This window comes from Aptenodytes forsteri, unplaced genomic scaffold (assembly GCF_000699145.1).
Source record: "Aptenodytes forsteri isolate BGI_AS27 unplaced genomic scaffold, ASM69914v1 Scaffold524, whole genome shotgun sequence".
Lineage (NCBI taxonomy): Eukaryota > Metazoa > Chordata > Aves > Sphenisciformes > Spheniscidae > Aptenodytes > Aptenodytes forsteri.
Window position 1 is genome coordinate 68,217 of NW_008794226.1, and position 17,062 is coordinate 85,278.

The 17,062-nt window shown below is 41.4% G+C and overlaps 1 protein-coding gene across 2 annotated transcripts in view; it reads left to right on the forward strand.

Moving 5' to 3' along the window:
- The window catches only part of ZBTB46 (zinc finger and BTB domain containing 46), a 57,115-nt gene that overhangs the window by 37,424 nt on the left and 2,629 nt on the right, over positions 1–17,062 (forward strand). Inside the window, exons 6-9 of one of the 2 annotated variants that reach the window (XM_009285713.2) lie at positions 4,250–4,422; positions 5,631–5,682; positions 5,774–6,085; positions 12,567–12,742. In XM_009285713.2, coding sequence (XP_009283988.1) covers positions 4,250–4,422; positions 5,631–5,682; positions 5,774–6,085; positions 12,567–12,742 — 713 coding nt within the window. The remainder of the gene's footprint in view (positions 1–4,249; positions 4,423–5,630; positions 5,683–5,773; positions 6,086–12,566; positions 12,743–17,062) is intronic. The other variant, XM_009285721.2, reaches the window with a different exon arrangement.

Consider the following 17,062-nt stretch of genomic DNA (forward strand, 5'->3'; position numbering starts at 1 on the left):
AAAGCAAGTGGTAAGAAGATTCTGGAGATCTAAAAGCACAGTCTAGGTTGGTGCTAGCTTTGTAGGTGTTTTTCACATTTTTCTTCAAACACAATTTGAGGATGTTGAGTCATTTTAAGTCCTGGCTTATATTAAAAAAAAAAAAAGGCGGGGGAGTAGGCAGGAGCACAGTGAAAAAGATTTTTTTCTTTTTTTTAAAACCCAAAACCGGCACAGTTTTTTTTAATCTGTCTGATTTGAAAGGGAAACGCACTAATTTCAAGAATTTTAAGTGATCAATCTCTCGAGTTTAAAAAATGTGGAGTGTGTTTTTAATCTTAACTGCTATCACTGGATTGTCTTCGTACTCTCTTATGAAGCGCTACAGTAAGTAACTGACTCAAGGAGCGGTGTTCACGTTTATTTTTCTTTTCTGGAGGAAAAGACTTAATGGAGGTGGACAGATCTGAAGAGTATATTATACACGTTTAAAATTCTGATGAGCTGTTTCTGAAGGGGATATTACTCTCCAAGTTACCGCATACATTGCAAGTTTTCATTTTTCTTCCGCATAGTTCATACTGTTGTAAAAGTTAATAGAGGACACCCCAAGGTTTTCATTTTACCCCAAGTTCTTTTTTCCTAATTCATTGTATGTTGTAATGATCCTATGAAGTGTGAAATTACTTAACATTCTGCTGATGGAAAATGAAGCCCGGGATGTGGGGGGGGTGTTGTCTCACTGTGATGTAGCCAAACCTAAGTACAGCGTTTCTATAGCTAACCAGCTCAAACTAATTTAAAATCAGAAGGGAAAAATTAAATATCTTGCCATTCGGGTAACACAGTTGCCAGATAACCTGCAGCTGAAGGGCTCTGAGAATTTATGACGTTCATGGTGTATGATCAAGACTGACGTCGTTCATATGCTCGTCAGAAACCTAAAGAATATGCAGGTTTTGCAGAAAACTGTGTGTCAGTTATTCATGGGTAACACTGAGGTCGTCTTGGGTACCATTAGTTACTGAACCCGCATTGTTGTTGGGGATGTCTTTCAGATAAGACAATATAAGAGGTTCAGTTTTCCTTCTCTCTTACATGTTTTCATGGTTTGTCTGTAAAAGCAGGTTATTCTGTGCTGATTTCCAACTTCAGCAGTGCTGTTCCGCTGAGCTCCTTGGTTTAAAAATGTGTGGTTTATTTAATTTATGATACTGAACTTTGGTAGCATTGTTCCGTACGGTTACACCACATCTACAAAAGTCTCAAAGGCCTTAGTTGAATGCTTTTAGATGGTTTTGCCAAGTATAATCAAGAGAATGAGAATTTTAATATTCATTAGAAAATGAGTTGGTTAGTTTACATCTTTGTTTTCTCATTTAAAAAAAAAAGTCAGAAAACTTTCAGATTTTGGGGCGATTGACTACCTTAAAGGGCGACTCTTCCACACTTTCAGAATAGTACATTGCATATTTTTTTATATGTCTAAGTTTGGCTTTTCCTGTTTACCCTGTTGCAACTGAAACTGTTTATAGAAGCAATTCCTATGAAGCTTGCTGTCCAAGTGATTACATGGTACACAGAGCCCTTTTCTTTTGGGCAAACCAGCTAATACGTTATTTTTAGTCAGTGGTTCATTGGAGCCAATAATTTATACTCACACTGGATGTTAAAGGAATACATTTTACACAGTGGTCAACTTTCCCAAGAGGGAGTTAAAGGTATTCAGTTTGGCACGGAATTTTTGTACGTGGTTAACCAAGATTTAGGGGAGAATGGATGCAATTTTAAATGAGATATAATAACCTTTGCCTTTCTGTTTTCCACAATAGTTTACTGTCGAGCTGTCAGAGAATACTATATTCATATAAATAATGCTACACCAGTGCATCATCTTCCGTATGCGAAGCTGACTGAAGGAAAGCACTTTTGATTTCTGATTTAGAAATTAAAATACTTTTCATTAAAATTCAAATTTATACTCACACTGGATGTTAAAGGAATACATTTTACACAGTGGTCAACTTTCCCAAGAGGGAGTTAAAGGTATTCAGTTTGGCACGGAATTTTTGTACGTGGTTAACCAAGATTTAGGGGAGAATGGATGCAATTTTAAATGAGATATAATAACCTTTGCCTTTCTGTTTTCCACAATAGTTTACTGTCGAGCTGTCAGAGAATACTATATTCATATAAATAATGCTACACCAGTGCATCATCTTCCGTACGCGAAGCTGACTGAAGGAAAGCGCTTTTGATTTCCGATTTAGAAATGAAAATACTTTTCATTAAAATTCATTTCAATACAAATTTAGGAGGGGAAAAAGGTTTCTCACAGTACTAGTCAGAATGGGACAAAACATAACTTCAGGTGCTGTTTGCGTTCGCGTGTACAAAGTATGGGTCATTTATGGGGGTCTCTCTTCTGGTGTTACTTGCAGTTGTTGAAAGCAAATAAATGTTAATTATTGTTTTAAAAATAATCTTTGTACTTTGTTGCCTTGTACATCTTTGTGGCTCATGTTGGATGATTGAGTTTATTGTTTCTCCTGACTATTTCATTGCTCATTCATTAGCCTTAACTTTTGCTTTAAGAAGCGCATAGCTTCTTGGGAACCTCTGTAATTCTGTAAAGGTGCTAATAAAGCATTAATCAAGCCAGACCCCACTGGCTTATCTTTACTGTATGCTAAAATACCATTTGTTTAAGGAAGTGCAACCCAGAGACGCCTCTCAGTTGTCCATGGTCACAGTGCATAGCTTCAATGTAAACAGGGCAGTTTGAATCAGTTTGGGATGTTGAGGGGAAAAAAAGGAACGTGTGGATGTCTAGGCAGGAATTCCGCTATGGACCTGGAGAGCCGGATTCCTGGTAACAGTTTCTAACGGGAAATACTGATGAATTCACTTTTCCCCCCATTTTTTCCTATCTTGAATTTACAGGGTTTTAGCATTTTGTTGTCCTGCCTCTAAATTATAACAGCAATAGATGAGCACCACCAAAATGAAAACTTGACGTATTGTTATCACACTTGAATAGAGTTAACTAAGTTGTGAAAGATTTCAATCTGCGATCAAAGAGGAGGAAGGTAAATCAAACATCCAGCCTGTGGCACAAGAGCAGAATTTCCTTTGATAGCTGATAAAAAGTTAGGTTTGGGATTGTTCGCATTTAGAAACCTTTGTGTGGTTTCACTCGAATGCTTTGTTGTGACCCAGATCACAGTGTATTGTATTCAGACATAGTATAAACTTTGACTTGTTATTTGTAGCTGCATTAAAGAGTGTGGGTTTTATACGTGTAAAGGTTTCAATCAGACTCTTTTGTGTTAGAAATAAAAAAGCCTTTAGGGCATTGAGTGCTTTAAATATGAATTTGTTTACTTTTATGCCATATTTGCTTCTGATTTCGCCTGCTTGCTTTTCAAAAATAATGACCTGCTCAATATGTCATTCCACTATTCAGTCAAGGTGTCTGTTAAAGTTCATTTAACAACTTGTAATGTATGCCGATCTTGGTTACACAGTCTTTATTTGTACGTAGATTTGTCATTGATTATCAGTGCAGTTTCTGGAATATTGTTTACCATTTGGCTGTTGCTACAGCGTAGGCAAGAGGCTACGATTCTGCTTCGGCTGGACAAATAATGTTTTCCTTTTTAACTACAGTAGATTTTTAGAATGTAACGACTGTCAGGTGTGACTGAATAGTTTTGTACAAATATCTGAACTTCCATGCTTGCTAGCTATAGAATGAAAGGAATATTTTTTCCGATCTTTTGTAAAGCACTTTGAGATCAAGGACTGACAGTACTATATTAAATAAAACACCACGGTCAAATCTTGAGATCTGAAGCTTTGATGTACATTTTCAAGAAAGTTAGTAGCAGAATAAAGTTGGTGTGTATGTTACTTAAAGATTGAAATGTGTGTGTTTGAAATGGTGCTTCTCCAAGAGGTGTCTTTCAGAAATGCGATTGCTCTGGATGTTTGTGCTGCCCTGTGCTTCTTTCTCCCGACGGACTCTTTAGTGACCGTGCCATGCGATATAACTCCACCGCATACATCACGCACAGACGAGGCATTTTGGGTGGGGAGGCTGGTTTTAAAACAAACAAACAAAAAGCCTGGCATCACTGTCCTGCTGCATTCCCTCCCACTGACAGAAGATAAGCTGCGAGTGCTGGTGCGCTGCCTTTGCAAGGCCTTTTTTAAAACCACCAGCTGGTGCTAGTTCACGTGGGTGAGATTCGTTTCCTGTGTTCCCCAGGGCCTGGCACCAACTTGAATCGTTCAAGGGGCGAATGTGATGGCAAAGTGGAAGCACCATCTCCCCCGCTGCCTTCATCACACCTTGCCACTCAGAGCCCCCCTGAGATCTGCTCTTCTGGTGAAATGTCACCAGAAACCATGATAAAAGGAGAGGTGCCTTCCTCAACCCAGGTAAGATCGTGGGGAAAAATGCAAAGAAATTTAAATGCAAAGGTATCTGTTTGATCAAATTCTCCCCAGTTAGGAGTACTTTGAAAGACCGTAATACCTTATACTTTGATCTGTTCGCCTTTTTTTTTTTTTTTTTTTTTATATAGGTTATTTTAAAACTAGAAGTCTGAGGTCAGGGCTGGTGCTGTCCTAATTTTATCCTTTCTGCCTTACCTCAGCAGAACTTGTATTCAGAAAACTGTATTTTATTTTATTTTTTTTTTAAAGTATACATGTCTTCTTTATTGTAAATCCCTTTGTTTGCAAAACACTGCATACAAGAATATAATAACGGCATAAAGATAGCCGAGACCCCAGCTATCCATTGCCCACTTCTGGTGTTTTGCATTTGGGTTTCTTGTAACTGTCTAAATTCAGATAGAAGCAGGCTGGCTTTCTCTATTACGGGAGTCAGGAATTTGACATAAAATACATAGCTTTCTGTGGCATTTCTTATTCTTAGTATTCTTGAATGAGCCTTTAGTTCCATTAAACAAATGGGTGGAAACACAGATTTTTTTCCTTTGCAGTCACCTTAGAGGAAAGCGAGCTGCTAAGAACGGCTGGTAGCTGCTTGCCCGGTCTCCGGCAGACCTGCCCAGGCTGCATCGTGCCTCTGCCTCATAGAGGGTTGCCATCTGCCGCACGCTGGCATATTGCAAAATGCTTTATGAAAAAAAAAATCAGCTTTTATTTTTATAATTTGGATCAGCGATGCCAGAGACCGTTGCATAAAGGGAACTACCCGGAAGGTGTTTGTTTTCTATGGGCTTTTCTGTGTGGAAAGAAAAAGTAGCTATGTAAGGCTAAGGGAGAATTTTCCAGTTCTGTTGTATCTGCTAGACATTTTCTATCCAGTGTTTCTTTCCTATTGGCCTGAGTGGGAGCTGCAGGTGCTTAGCAAGACTGAAAACTTGAGTAGTTACCCAGGACCTAAATAGGCATGTTGATTACTGTCCTTAAACACCAAATCTTGCAAAATACGGCCCAGTTAACTTAGCCGCTTTGACGCAAAAGCTTTGTAAAGGCAAATAGGGTTGCTGAGTCAAACGATGAGCCTCCGTTAAAGAAGGGGTGAAGGCAATGATAAGATGGGAGTCTGAGCACTAGCTACAAAGATGTGTTCTTGTAAATGCTTGCCTTAACTTAAGTATGCTTTTCATTTGCAGGCCACTTATGATGGATTTTTAGCACTTTGGCAGTTTGATAACTCTGATTCGGGTAAGTAGAGAGAAAAATATTTTTTTAAACTATCATTATTTTATACCAGAAGACGCTGATTTGTACTTGCGTATGTGTATTTCTATTTTAGATACGAGTTTCTCGAGATCCGAAGACATGGACATAACCACTGATGGCCTGTTCCTGGATTCAGCCCTAGCCAAGAGGCTGACCTGTGGTTTCTGCAGGAGGGTTTTCCAGTGTGCTGAAGAGCTGAAGGAGCACATCCACGAGCATGCTTTCTCCATGCTTCTCCCGTTCGACTTGGTTGACTGCTCCCGGCCCGGCCTTGCTGACAGCCTGCCTCCTGGCCAGCTCGCCCGCTTCCAGTGCTCCAAATGCCCCGCGAGCTTCACTCTGAAATCAAACATGGATCGGCATGAAAAGACCATCCACTTCAACTGTAAGAAGATGCAGTGTCCTAACTGTGCCAAGCTGTTTCGAGACAAGACAGACTTAAACCGGCATCTTATGTCTGTGCACTCGAACGAGCGTACTTTTGTGTGTCTCTTCTGTGGCAAGGGCTTCGGTACACAGAAGAACCTCACTAACCACGGGAAAGCGTGTTACCTGGGCTCTGCCCAGCTGGGCGGGTTTGAGCTTTTGGACAGTGTAGGACAAAACAAGGATCCTGAGGACGCGTAGCTACTGTTGCGTATATGAGACACTTCTTTTAAACCAGGAAAAGCAAATTGTTCCGTTGTTCTCGCGCTGCAAATAAACGTACCACAGGTGTTAATACAATAGAGTAACTCCCCAAAGCTGATCAGGTTGATAATGTGCTGGTTCCAGATACTGTGTAACTGCAGCCACGGTGCAATTTTTGTCCAAAGACAACTTTTGTCAGTCCATAGAATGGGCACTTTGGCTATCTTATTGGTGTGATCATACTGTGGGCTTATACTACCTTAAACTTTTTTTTTCAGTAGATCTCAAAGTGCTTTATAAAAGAAATGGTGATGTTTTCCTCGTATTCCCTGGGAAAATAACATAGCTCAGCTTGTTGAGCGTGTTAGCAATAGAATTAATAATAGAATTCAGTCTTCTGAGTTCTGGTCTAGCGCTCTGTCCACTAGACAATTCGGGCATTTCAGGGTTTTTCAGCTTGAGATTAGGAGCTGTGAAGGCACTGGGTTGCTCGGTCCTGTAAGCTGTTTATAAGTCTGGTTTTCTGTGTCATTTAAAGGAGAAAAACATGCTGCTTGTTCATATGTGCAACAGGGTATATTATTTGGGCTTGAAAGTCGTTGCAAGGCTTGTATATTTTATCAATACTATGTTTGGGTATTTTTAGGACTCTCTTTAAAATATACTAGAGTATGGCTGTGGCTTTCAGGAATTCTGTAAATTTTCGGACTCGTTTGTTTTATATAATTAAGTTAGCCAAAGTGAATGTAGAGGAGAGGAGGGTTTACATAGAAGATCTAATTGTAACCTTGGGTGCACATACAAAATCAGTAATGGTTGTTACTGGAGGGAGAAGTCTTACTGTAATTCCTATACTATTATATGAAATTCATTTATTTTTTTAAAAGATTAAATATTTATGTCTCTTGCTATATATTTACATGCAAAACCAGATTATAGTAACTGTTAAACGAAAGTAGCATAATTAAGTGTAGTGCTTTCCAGCTGCGCTGCGTACAGCACGGCTTGTCGGCAGCTTGAGCTTTAGCGTTGTAGGGTTGCTCTCCTTAGTGTGCGAGAGAGCGAGCTGAGGAGACGAAAGCAACTTCTACAACTGATCTTTAGGGTCCTTCAGAAAAGCTCTTTCTCATAATGTTATCGCATCTCAGGGAGACAAAAATGAGAAATATTTGGTCGTGCACAAAGTTGGACTTGAGCAGCCTGGGGGTCTCCAGTGGAGAGTTTCTTGCAAAGCTGTTTCCTGTGGAAAGCTAGGTGAGAGAGATCATCTGGTTCCTGCTGCCCTTGCTCTCGTAGAGAGGGAACAGGTACGTTCCAGTGCAGCGCTGCCCTGCCCGTTCCTGCTGTGAGTCGGAGCTTCGGGGAGAGCGCTCCGTGCCACATCAGGGCTGGCTTTCTGAGGGTTGGGAAGCCAGAGTTTCCCTCCTTGGCTTAGTTCTTACTCTTCGTTTGAGCAGGGTGCGGTCAGAGTTGAGAATATGTTCTGATACAGTGTAGTATGCCATACTTCGATCGTTTTCTTAAATTTTATTTTTTTTTGCAAAGTCACGTTCGTGTTTTTCGCTCTTGTTCCCATTGACATCTTTGGCGCTGTGGATCACGGCCGCCTGTGAATGTGTATAGTTTATAGCCTGTCAGCTTCCCTTCTTACAGATGTCAGTTTAACTGCCTCGTAATTTATTTTGCTCTTAAATAACCAGCGAGTGAGGAAGGAGAAAGCCGAGCCAGAAGAGAAAGTTGTGACCAAAATGAGCCTTACCTGGAAATTTGGGAGCAGCGTGGCAGAATTTGTCTGAATCGGAAAAGTAAGATGCCAGCGAAAGTAATTTCAGCAAATTTTTAAAAGGCTTCGTTCACACGATAATAGTTAATGACGTTTCATGTTTGTTCATTTTTTCTCATATTTGAGAATTGAATTCAACATGGAACTATTTTTCTATAGTCAGGTCAACTCATTCTCTCTCTAACAGAGGTTTAAGTAGTATTTTACTTGGCCTGTACATCAGAGTGCTTCCTGACTTCGGCACTGAGAACTTCCAGCGTTTCCCTTCAGGACCAGGAGTAGGTTTTTTTTAAAATGTTAAAACCGTAGGGTATAACGTAGCAGCGGCTTACAGAGTTTGTGTAGAAAACTTCTTAAAAGTAGGATTTTTGTGTTAGAAAATGGCATGGGAAGATGATGGGACGTGTAAGTTTGACAGTTAAATTGCACCTTGCTATTTATAACCTTAAATATAACGAGGATTAAGTGGACAAGAATTCTCTTGAAGTTTGTGAATTCTTCGTAATAACCAAATTAGTGTAGTATTTCAGTGATTATTAACTACATATCAGTTTACAGAGTTACTACAAAGTAGCTCTATCGGGCAGTATATCACTAGTGCTTTTTCTTCTCTCAAGTCAGGGATGTAGGAGCCTATTTCATTTAACAGCCTCAGTGAAATAAGTAAAGTTACTGGAGATGACAATACCAAAGGCTTTTTTCCAAGCACTGTTGTGTTGGTTTTAAAAATGCACATCTTCTGTAAGTACTTTCGTGAAGTTAAGTACATAGATTTTTACTACGGCACTGTTTGTATTTCGTTCTCCATTTCTTGGTGCTATTCTTCCCATAGTTGGTCCAGTAGCTAGTTATCTGTGGCACTACTGTTAATGGTCTTCATGATCTTGTAAAAGATTATTTCTTAGGTCCTTAATGCTGCTATACGTAAGCTCTATAAAATATTGTCACTTAGACAAAAGATTGTACTCATACCAAAGCTGGTATGTTGTTCATTAAATATATGTACTTGTGGGTGCATATATTTAACAGTACTGTGAAAATGTTAACTCTGCAATACAGTCATTTTTCTAATAATGTTGTTATTTTTCAGGTGTTTACTTTTGTGGATACAAGAACTAAATATATGGCTATTTCGTGAAAAAATAGTTTTCAATAAAACTAGAGCTGCAAAAAGTGTTCTGTGACTATTTTTAAATACAAGCATACTAGAAGCTGAAAACGTTATTGTCGAGCGATTTAAGCTGAATACGGGCAAAAGTAAGCATGAGGGATCTTGTAATCAGAAAGTGTTACGAATACGTTGTTGGAAATACCTTTATGTCTTGGAAACGTAAAGGTGTAGATGGCTGTGTGTGTGAGTGTAGCGTGCCGACGGTGCCGGTTGTGCGCCGAAGGTGCGGAGTGGCCTTCTCAGCTTCTACGGTAGCTCAGCCACAAAGCGAGGGGACAGGTACGGACTGTAAATGAGAGGAGGCACCTGGTCATTTAGGAAATGACGGGATCGGGTACAATCTGGCGATGCGGGAAATAAGGGGTTTTGTGGTATTCTCTTCTCCAAAGCACTTTTGCTTGGTAATCTTGGTATCTGGTGTTACTGTGAGTATTTCCATGTCAGTTTTTTCCGGAGTGGGTGGTTAAACCCGACTTGCTGAGCAGCTCGTCCTGCTAGCTGTGGGCTACACATGTAGCACGTTTGTGGTGTTCAGTACTGGACGTGGCCTTGGACTGGAGGAAGGAGGGTTACGTGTCCCCTCTTGACTTCCCTTGATCAGCTTATATCTTGCTTACCTTGTCTAGACTCCATAGTAATAGGTTTATAGTGATCCTGGGGAACGTAAGTGTTTGTGTGGCCTATCGCTAATAATCGAGCCGTTACAGGATCAAACCTGAAACGTATTTATCATAAATAGCTTTGTATCGTAAAATTGATACTTGCTTAAGACTTTCCTGTAGGAAAAAAGTGGGCTCCTTGCCTCTGATTGTATAGACAAGGGGGTGTCCAATCCAAACGAGAAAATAAAGCAAAAAATACTTTTCCTGTAATATAAAAGAGAAAGAGTTTTCACATTCTATTTGTTTAAAAAAAAAAAACAAAACCCGCTATAAATCAGAAGTTAGGCATGGGGTAGGAGAAGGGCTGTGCGGCCCGGCCAAGTTGCTAGGTTATCAACAAGAGCTTGCACAAGGCTCTGGGCATCAGGCCGTGCTGAACTGTCTCCTCTGGGAGGTTCCCAAAGCAGCGCGAGTGCACGTGCGCGTGGTCACTCGAAACCAGCCCTTCAACATTCTGCCTGATCGCAGTGAGGAATCTTTACTGACGGGTGAATAAAATACTCTTAGCATTCACTTTCCCTGTCGTCACTATTGCAGCCGTGGGCCAGGTGAGTGGTGAGTAGGCTTCCCCCCCCCCTTGCGCTAGAAAATTCTCTTGACAGCTTTACAAACGTGCTGAAAAAAAACCACCAAACCACCAAAAAAAAGCACCTGTAAGATGGACCGCCACAGCTCTTGAGCAGCCCAAAGCAGCGAAGCAGCGAGTTAGGAGCATGAGAAAAGAATGTAAGAACATTAGATCCAATTCAAACCGCTAATCAAAGGGAGTATTTTTTTCCACACAGTTACCTGCGTGGAGGATATGTTTAATCCCAAATAGTCAAAACAAATGCGAAGACAAAATTCATATCATGGCAACTTTTAAGATCTTGAACCATGCTTTTAGTCTGCGTTAGAACAATAAAAAAACTTCTTAGAGTACTTTTCTTAAGATGAGCTTGTGTTGAAATGTTTGTTCCGATTATGAAGGGTGGTGTGACCCTGTTTAAAGATGTCTCTTTAGACATGTAGTTTGCATCACGTAGTTTGCGCTTTTAAATGAGTGACAAATGCAGTTACTCTTCCCATTGTCTTATCTGTATTGCAAATACAAGACAAAGCAAATTTAAAAAACAGAAGGAAAAAGCAGCCCACAAATCGGGCATTAAAGTAAACGCCACCGAGTACGTGGGCCTGCTGGCTTTCTTAAGAAAGGCCATTTTTAAGTAGCTGTTTTTCAGCGCGTGGTGTAACTCCCAGGGCATTATCTGTGTGCACTGAGAGCATGCAGTGTGCGTTCAGCTGGTAGGGCATTTGTAGGAGATAACGTTTCAATAAACATCTAAAAATATTGGAAAGTGCTCAGTATGTTAGAAGCCATATAGTAGGCCTGGTATTTCCCTTATTCCCTTAGCTCTCCTACATAGACTGTTTTCATTTACCAAAAGCCATTTACATACACGATAGCGTACTTAAGGTGATTAACTAGAACTTGGCGTTCTTTTTTTCCCTCGTTGTTATGTAAACAATATATTGCTTTGAGAAATGACGATAATTAGGAGAAAAGTGGGTGAAAATTAACATACTAATGGAAAGCAATAGAATTATTAGAAGGTGGAGATTTAAAATCGTATCTATGTGGACAGTTGCTTCCGAACGTACAGTGGGTGGATGTCTTCAGGGAATAGCAAATATTCTGCATTTCACCTGCTGTATTTTGCATATTGCGCTTTGACTTTGTTTGGAGGAGGAAATACCAAGGCAGCTGCCATGTGCGTTCTGCTGGCAAATTAGACCCTTGGGCTGTCAATACTGTACGCCTCCCCTGGGTCTGCTTTCAGTGCGCTTCTGAGGAGATGACAAGAAGAAAAGAATCAACAATGTGAGAATGACTTCAAAGAATTCATCCCGTTTCTAGTTCAGCAAAATACGATTGGGGGGGGCCAGAAAAAAGAGTCCATCAAGGGCTATATACAGTTGTCTTGTAAGGAGGCTTGCAAGGGTCATGCTGTAATTCAACATTACGCATCCCTTTATATTTCTGTATCCATGCCGCAATGCTAATACTAGTTGAGTTGGATAATGTAGCGTGTGTTTGTTGTAACTGTCCTGTTTCTTGTGGGTAATCCTTAGTCTCTTGCACCTTCATTGAAATACTCCTGGAGTGTGTGATGATATTCTTGCATCGCCCCGTAAATAAAACTAAAGAGCGTGGCACTGTCGGGGTGTTAATTTGTGGTCTTCTGTTCCCGGCGAGCTCCTTCTTCCACAAATCATAGTGTTAGAATTTTAGATCTTGATATTTAGGGTAATTCATTATAATAAATCAGAATTACGGCAGACTGTCAGCCCTCTTTATTTGCCATTTAGCAAGCGTTAGGCAATGTGTGTTACAGACCGTTGCTAAATGTTTGTGTATTGGCTTGTTCAAAAGCTTCTCTGATGAAAGTACTTGAAGTTCTTAGCTTTAATAATGTAAGTGCAATAATACAGTATAAAGATTAAAAAAAACTGTAGATGGTTAAGAGGTGAGAGTGTGATTTCACACTGAACTAATTTAATAGCGAAATAGTAAACGAGAAGACTGACCGTTTTGAGACATTCTGAAAGTAATCTGCGTGTTTTGCCTGCTCTCTTACAGTCAACGAGTTCACGGTCATCAGGAAGAAATTCAAGTGCCCGTACTGCAGTTTTTCAGCCATGCATCAGTGCATCCTGAAGAGACACATGCGATCCCACACGGGAGAAAGACCCTATCCCTGTGAGATCTGCGGGAAGAAGTTCACCCGCCGGGAGCACATGAAGCGGCACACCTTGGTAAGAGGGCAGGCGCTGGGTGGAAACAGCCGATTTGTTCAGGTTAAAGATAACAGGAGCTTCATCTGATTTAGGTCTGTATTTTGTTTTCCCCTCTGGGGCTCCTCTGAAGGCTTCTCCAGTGTCTTTTTTTTTTTCCCCTGCCTTTCAAAGGGCCCGTGTTTTGCTGCCTGTTCATCCAGAGCTAACCTCCACCTGCTCTGCTAGCTCGGCCGGAGGGTTTCCCGAGTTGCACCTCGAAGCAGCCGGGGCTGAGCCAGCCCCGCAAAGCCAGCCTCGCTCTCCAGCGCAGCCGTCTCCTTCCCATGCAACCCCGACGGCCGGGGAGAGCCTGGGCGTTAGGGAGGGGAGGTAGAATAGCTGATGCTGTCTTCAGGGTGGGAAAGGAAGGGGTTTTTAATAGGTTGAATGACTTGGTGCAGAAAGCTTTAAAATAAGTCACTCAGCAAGAAGAATTCCAGGCGAAGCTACTCTGGTCCAGCAATGCTTAGTTATCGACAATAATGCTACGCCTTATTAAAGACGGCTGCTCAAAGCCGACTAGGAGGCTGGCTGGTGCCGTTGTCTGGCTTTTCACAACTTCTTCAGAAACAAAATTTTAAGCCAAACTTTTTGCTTTTTTTTCAGGGGAGAATTAATTTCCCATCTTAAAGTGGTGTCTCAAAGCTTGGTATAGAGGTGATACTGTGGAAGAGCAAATAGTTTCTACGTAATTATTTCAGTAATGCACACCAGCAAGTTCTGGTGCCCCTCTAATTAAGCTTGTAGAGAAAACTTCAATTTTTTTTTTTTTTAAAAATACTGGGCATGGTAGCTGTGGGGTTCTAATACAGTGAGATATTAAAAAAAAAAAATCACAAGAGTGACAGTTTCAGTGACTCAAAAAATTGCTTTGTTGAGGTCATTGAAATAACTTTTTCCATATTTATATTATCTACATCATATTTATATTATCTATTAAATTTTGAATGTAAAGAATTCTTACTGGAGGAGGTGTGCTTAGAGTAATTAATGTTTTCCTGCTTGTAGTTCTCAAAAAGCCACAAAGAGCTTTAATGCCCTCACCCCAGTCCTGCAAGCGCGTGCGTCCCCTTGCCTGCCTTCCTTCAAAAGCAGTTTAACAGCAGTAACGCAACTTGGTTCAAGTGTAACAAAATTTGCAGTTCCTTTTCTTGCTCTATAAATTTCTATCCTAATGAGAATCAGCATATCTTTACGTACTGTGGGGAAGGCAGGAAAATGCATTATATCCTCCAGGAGCGAAACTGAGGTGGTCTGCAAATTAATTTTAGTTCTCAATTTTTGCTGCTGGACTCATTCTAGGTGAGTGACTTGGTTCTGTTGAGCCTGAAGTTCAAGTTCTGTTATACACCCAGGGGGGTGAAATCAGCTGTTTGTGAACACATACAGGAGAGGATATATGTCTGTCTGAATCTCTGTATGACTTCTTTTATGTCAGGAATGAAGCTAGTTTAGAAAATACCAGCTGGATTACAAATTTTTAGTGCCAATTCCTGAAAAAAGTGCAACCCTGACAATACCAATTTGTTTTCGTTTCCAAAGAGCCATAAATGACTCAGAGGTATCTTGGAATGGATGCAACAAAGAAAAAAAGGACAGGGATTCAGGGGTTTTTTTGGTACTGTTGTAAGTAAGGCCCCAGAAAAATTCCAGTTCCGTTATTTATCTGAAGTTTCTTTTGAAACGAAGCTACGAAAAGGGGTATTTTCTTATATGCAAATGACACCGTGATCTTCATTTACAAAAGCGGTCGTGCAGGCTGGCTGAAGCGCTTGTGGCAAGATTAGCTGCTGGATTCGTGCACTTTGCTTGTCTTGTCATCTTATTTCCGGTGCATATGATGTTTTGGGGCTTAATTGTCAACTCTTGGGTAAATCTGTAAAGATGAATGCTGGTGTGCGTCAAATAAAAATACATGTTATAAAAATAAGACGTAGGAAAAGGAAGTAGGTTTAACACAGCAAAACCCATGTTTCTCTCAGTTCCTCAGCTGATAACCAAAGACAAAAGGGACTATTTTAGTTTGTTTAGCTCAAATTAAAAAGCATGTTTTCATAGTCTTTATATAAAATTTAAATAGAATAGAAACACTTGTTTTCTTTGAATTGGAATATTAAATTAAAAACAAGATTTTCTTTCTAAAAGCTTTGCATCTCAAGCGATACTCCCGTGTGGTGGCAGAGCATAAACCGAGGTTTCTCGCCCCGTTGCAGTGAAAGGGCTGTGTCCAGAAGGAAGCGCTACCCCTGTAATATCCTCAAGGTTTTCAGCTTAAAAAAAAAAAACCTGAACCGAAAGTTTCTTGCTTCTAGTTTGAAGTGATTTGTCTCCATGCGTACTGGACTTTCTTACCTGGTCTGTCGCAGCATCACAAGCGACTGCTAACTGCTTAAACCTGGCAGGATAAATTTAGATGGGAAAGAGCGGTTTTGTTTGCGTACTGAGCTGCTGTTTCCTTGCAGTAGCTTTTTTTAAAAAATTACTTTTTTTTTTTTAAATTCTTTTTTTTTAAATCCGTAGCGAACTTGGTTATTACTGCAGGCCTTACACCGCCTATGCAGCTCGCCCCGTCCCTGCTGCTGTTGCAAAAGCGTGTGCCTTTTCCTGGGAAGAGCTGCCGCCCGGTCAGCTGGAAGCCGGTTGTCCACTCGCAGCAGATGCCGGCGGGGCGCGGCTTGCCAAATGGCGGCGCTGCCGCCCACCGGGCGGGCGGGTAGCCCCCGTTGCACCGGGGGACGATGGAGGGGCTTGGGTGACGAGTTGCTGTGGCGTTCAAAACCCCACCATCTACTACCGCTTCCTTCCATGCGCGTGTGTCCGTTTTTGGATGAGTGCCCAGCCATCTGCTCGGGGGACTGCCCGCTCCCCGAGACGTCCCTTCGTTATTTCCGTGGGGTGTTGGGGTTCTGGCGTTCGGGAGGCAGCTCCCAGCAGTGAGCTTTAGTCCTGCTGCAAGCGCGCAGATTTCAAGATCCGTTACTAGTTTTGCAGCAGGGAGCCCCTTGTCGTGCCGGCTGGTCGCCGCCATCATTTTATTTCTGAGAACTTTCCCTTTTTGAAAAATTTTTTTCAGAAATATAGGACGGTGTCAGCACAACGTTTTCCCCTCTCTCCCTTGGAATATCGGTATTTAGTCAGTTAGAATATGGTCTTTCCAGTGGCACTTTCAGACACTGAGGACCAAACGCCATTTCTGTGTTTAGTACTTAGTAATTTGGCAATAAGGGAAATAAGATTAATCGCTGCTCAGCTGCATCCAGTAATATGGTTCACTTTGAATATGCTGACTGAACTGTCAGGGTTGGAAGAGAGGGGGAGAGAGGTAATCAGTTTTTTTAACAGATATTTCAATTACGCATTGTTTTAGTACCTGTTTTATAATTTCGTTTTTGTATGGCTCTTTTAGCCCTTATTCTGCACCCTCCACCACCTTCTGTAATCCTATTCAGCTTTTGATGCCTGAAGATCATTCTTCTAACAGTTAAAAATGAGTGATACCCTTTGAGCCTGTTAGATGGCTTTGACCAGCCCTGTCCAACTACTTTTAAAAAAGCTTACACGTAGTTTTTAAAAAAAAAAAAAAAAAAAAAAATACAATTACTTTGCTTGATGCAGTTGAAGAATACATCGCGGGGACTAGCTCAGAGCGAGGAGAACCTGAAGCCAGAGCACATCAGAAGAGCTCGCAGGCTTTGAACGCGGTTGGGACCGGTGCAATACAAAGCCTGAGCGAGTGTCCTGCGGGTAGTGAGGGCTGAGGGGGTAAGATGGGTCAATTTGTCCTCTTCCCAAATACCTTTAGCTCGGCTGGGTATTCCGGATGAGCAGTGAGCGCAGGGTTATGGAGAATCCGGTTGCAAGAGCAGGTGATCCCGTGCTGGGGCAGGAGCGGGGAACTGGCCTCGCCAGGCAGCTGGTTTAAAATAAAAGGAAGGACTTTTCCAGGCAAGGCATGTTTAACCAGCGAAACCTTCGCTACAGGCCGTTGTGAGCATGAAAAGAATAAATGAGCTGAAAAAAGGATTAGGCACTGGCGATAGGTGCCCAGAGGCTCTGGTAGCTGATGGTCTGCACGAAACGGCTTGCTCGGGACCACCCCAGATCACTGGTCACTGGATTCACAAGGTGGATCCTTCTGTACTTCTACACCGCTTCCCAAAGCGTCTCCTGCTGATCGGTGCCAGCGACAGGGCACTGGCCAAGGCGAGCTCCTGGGCTGTCCCAGTGTGGCGTTAATGTATAAAAAAATAAAGAATAAATATGTAAAAAAGAAAAAAATATATATGTATAATATATATT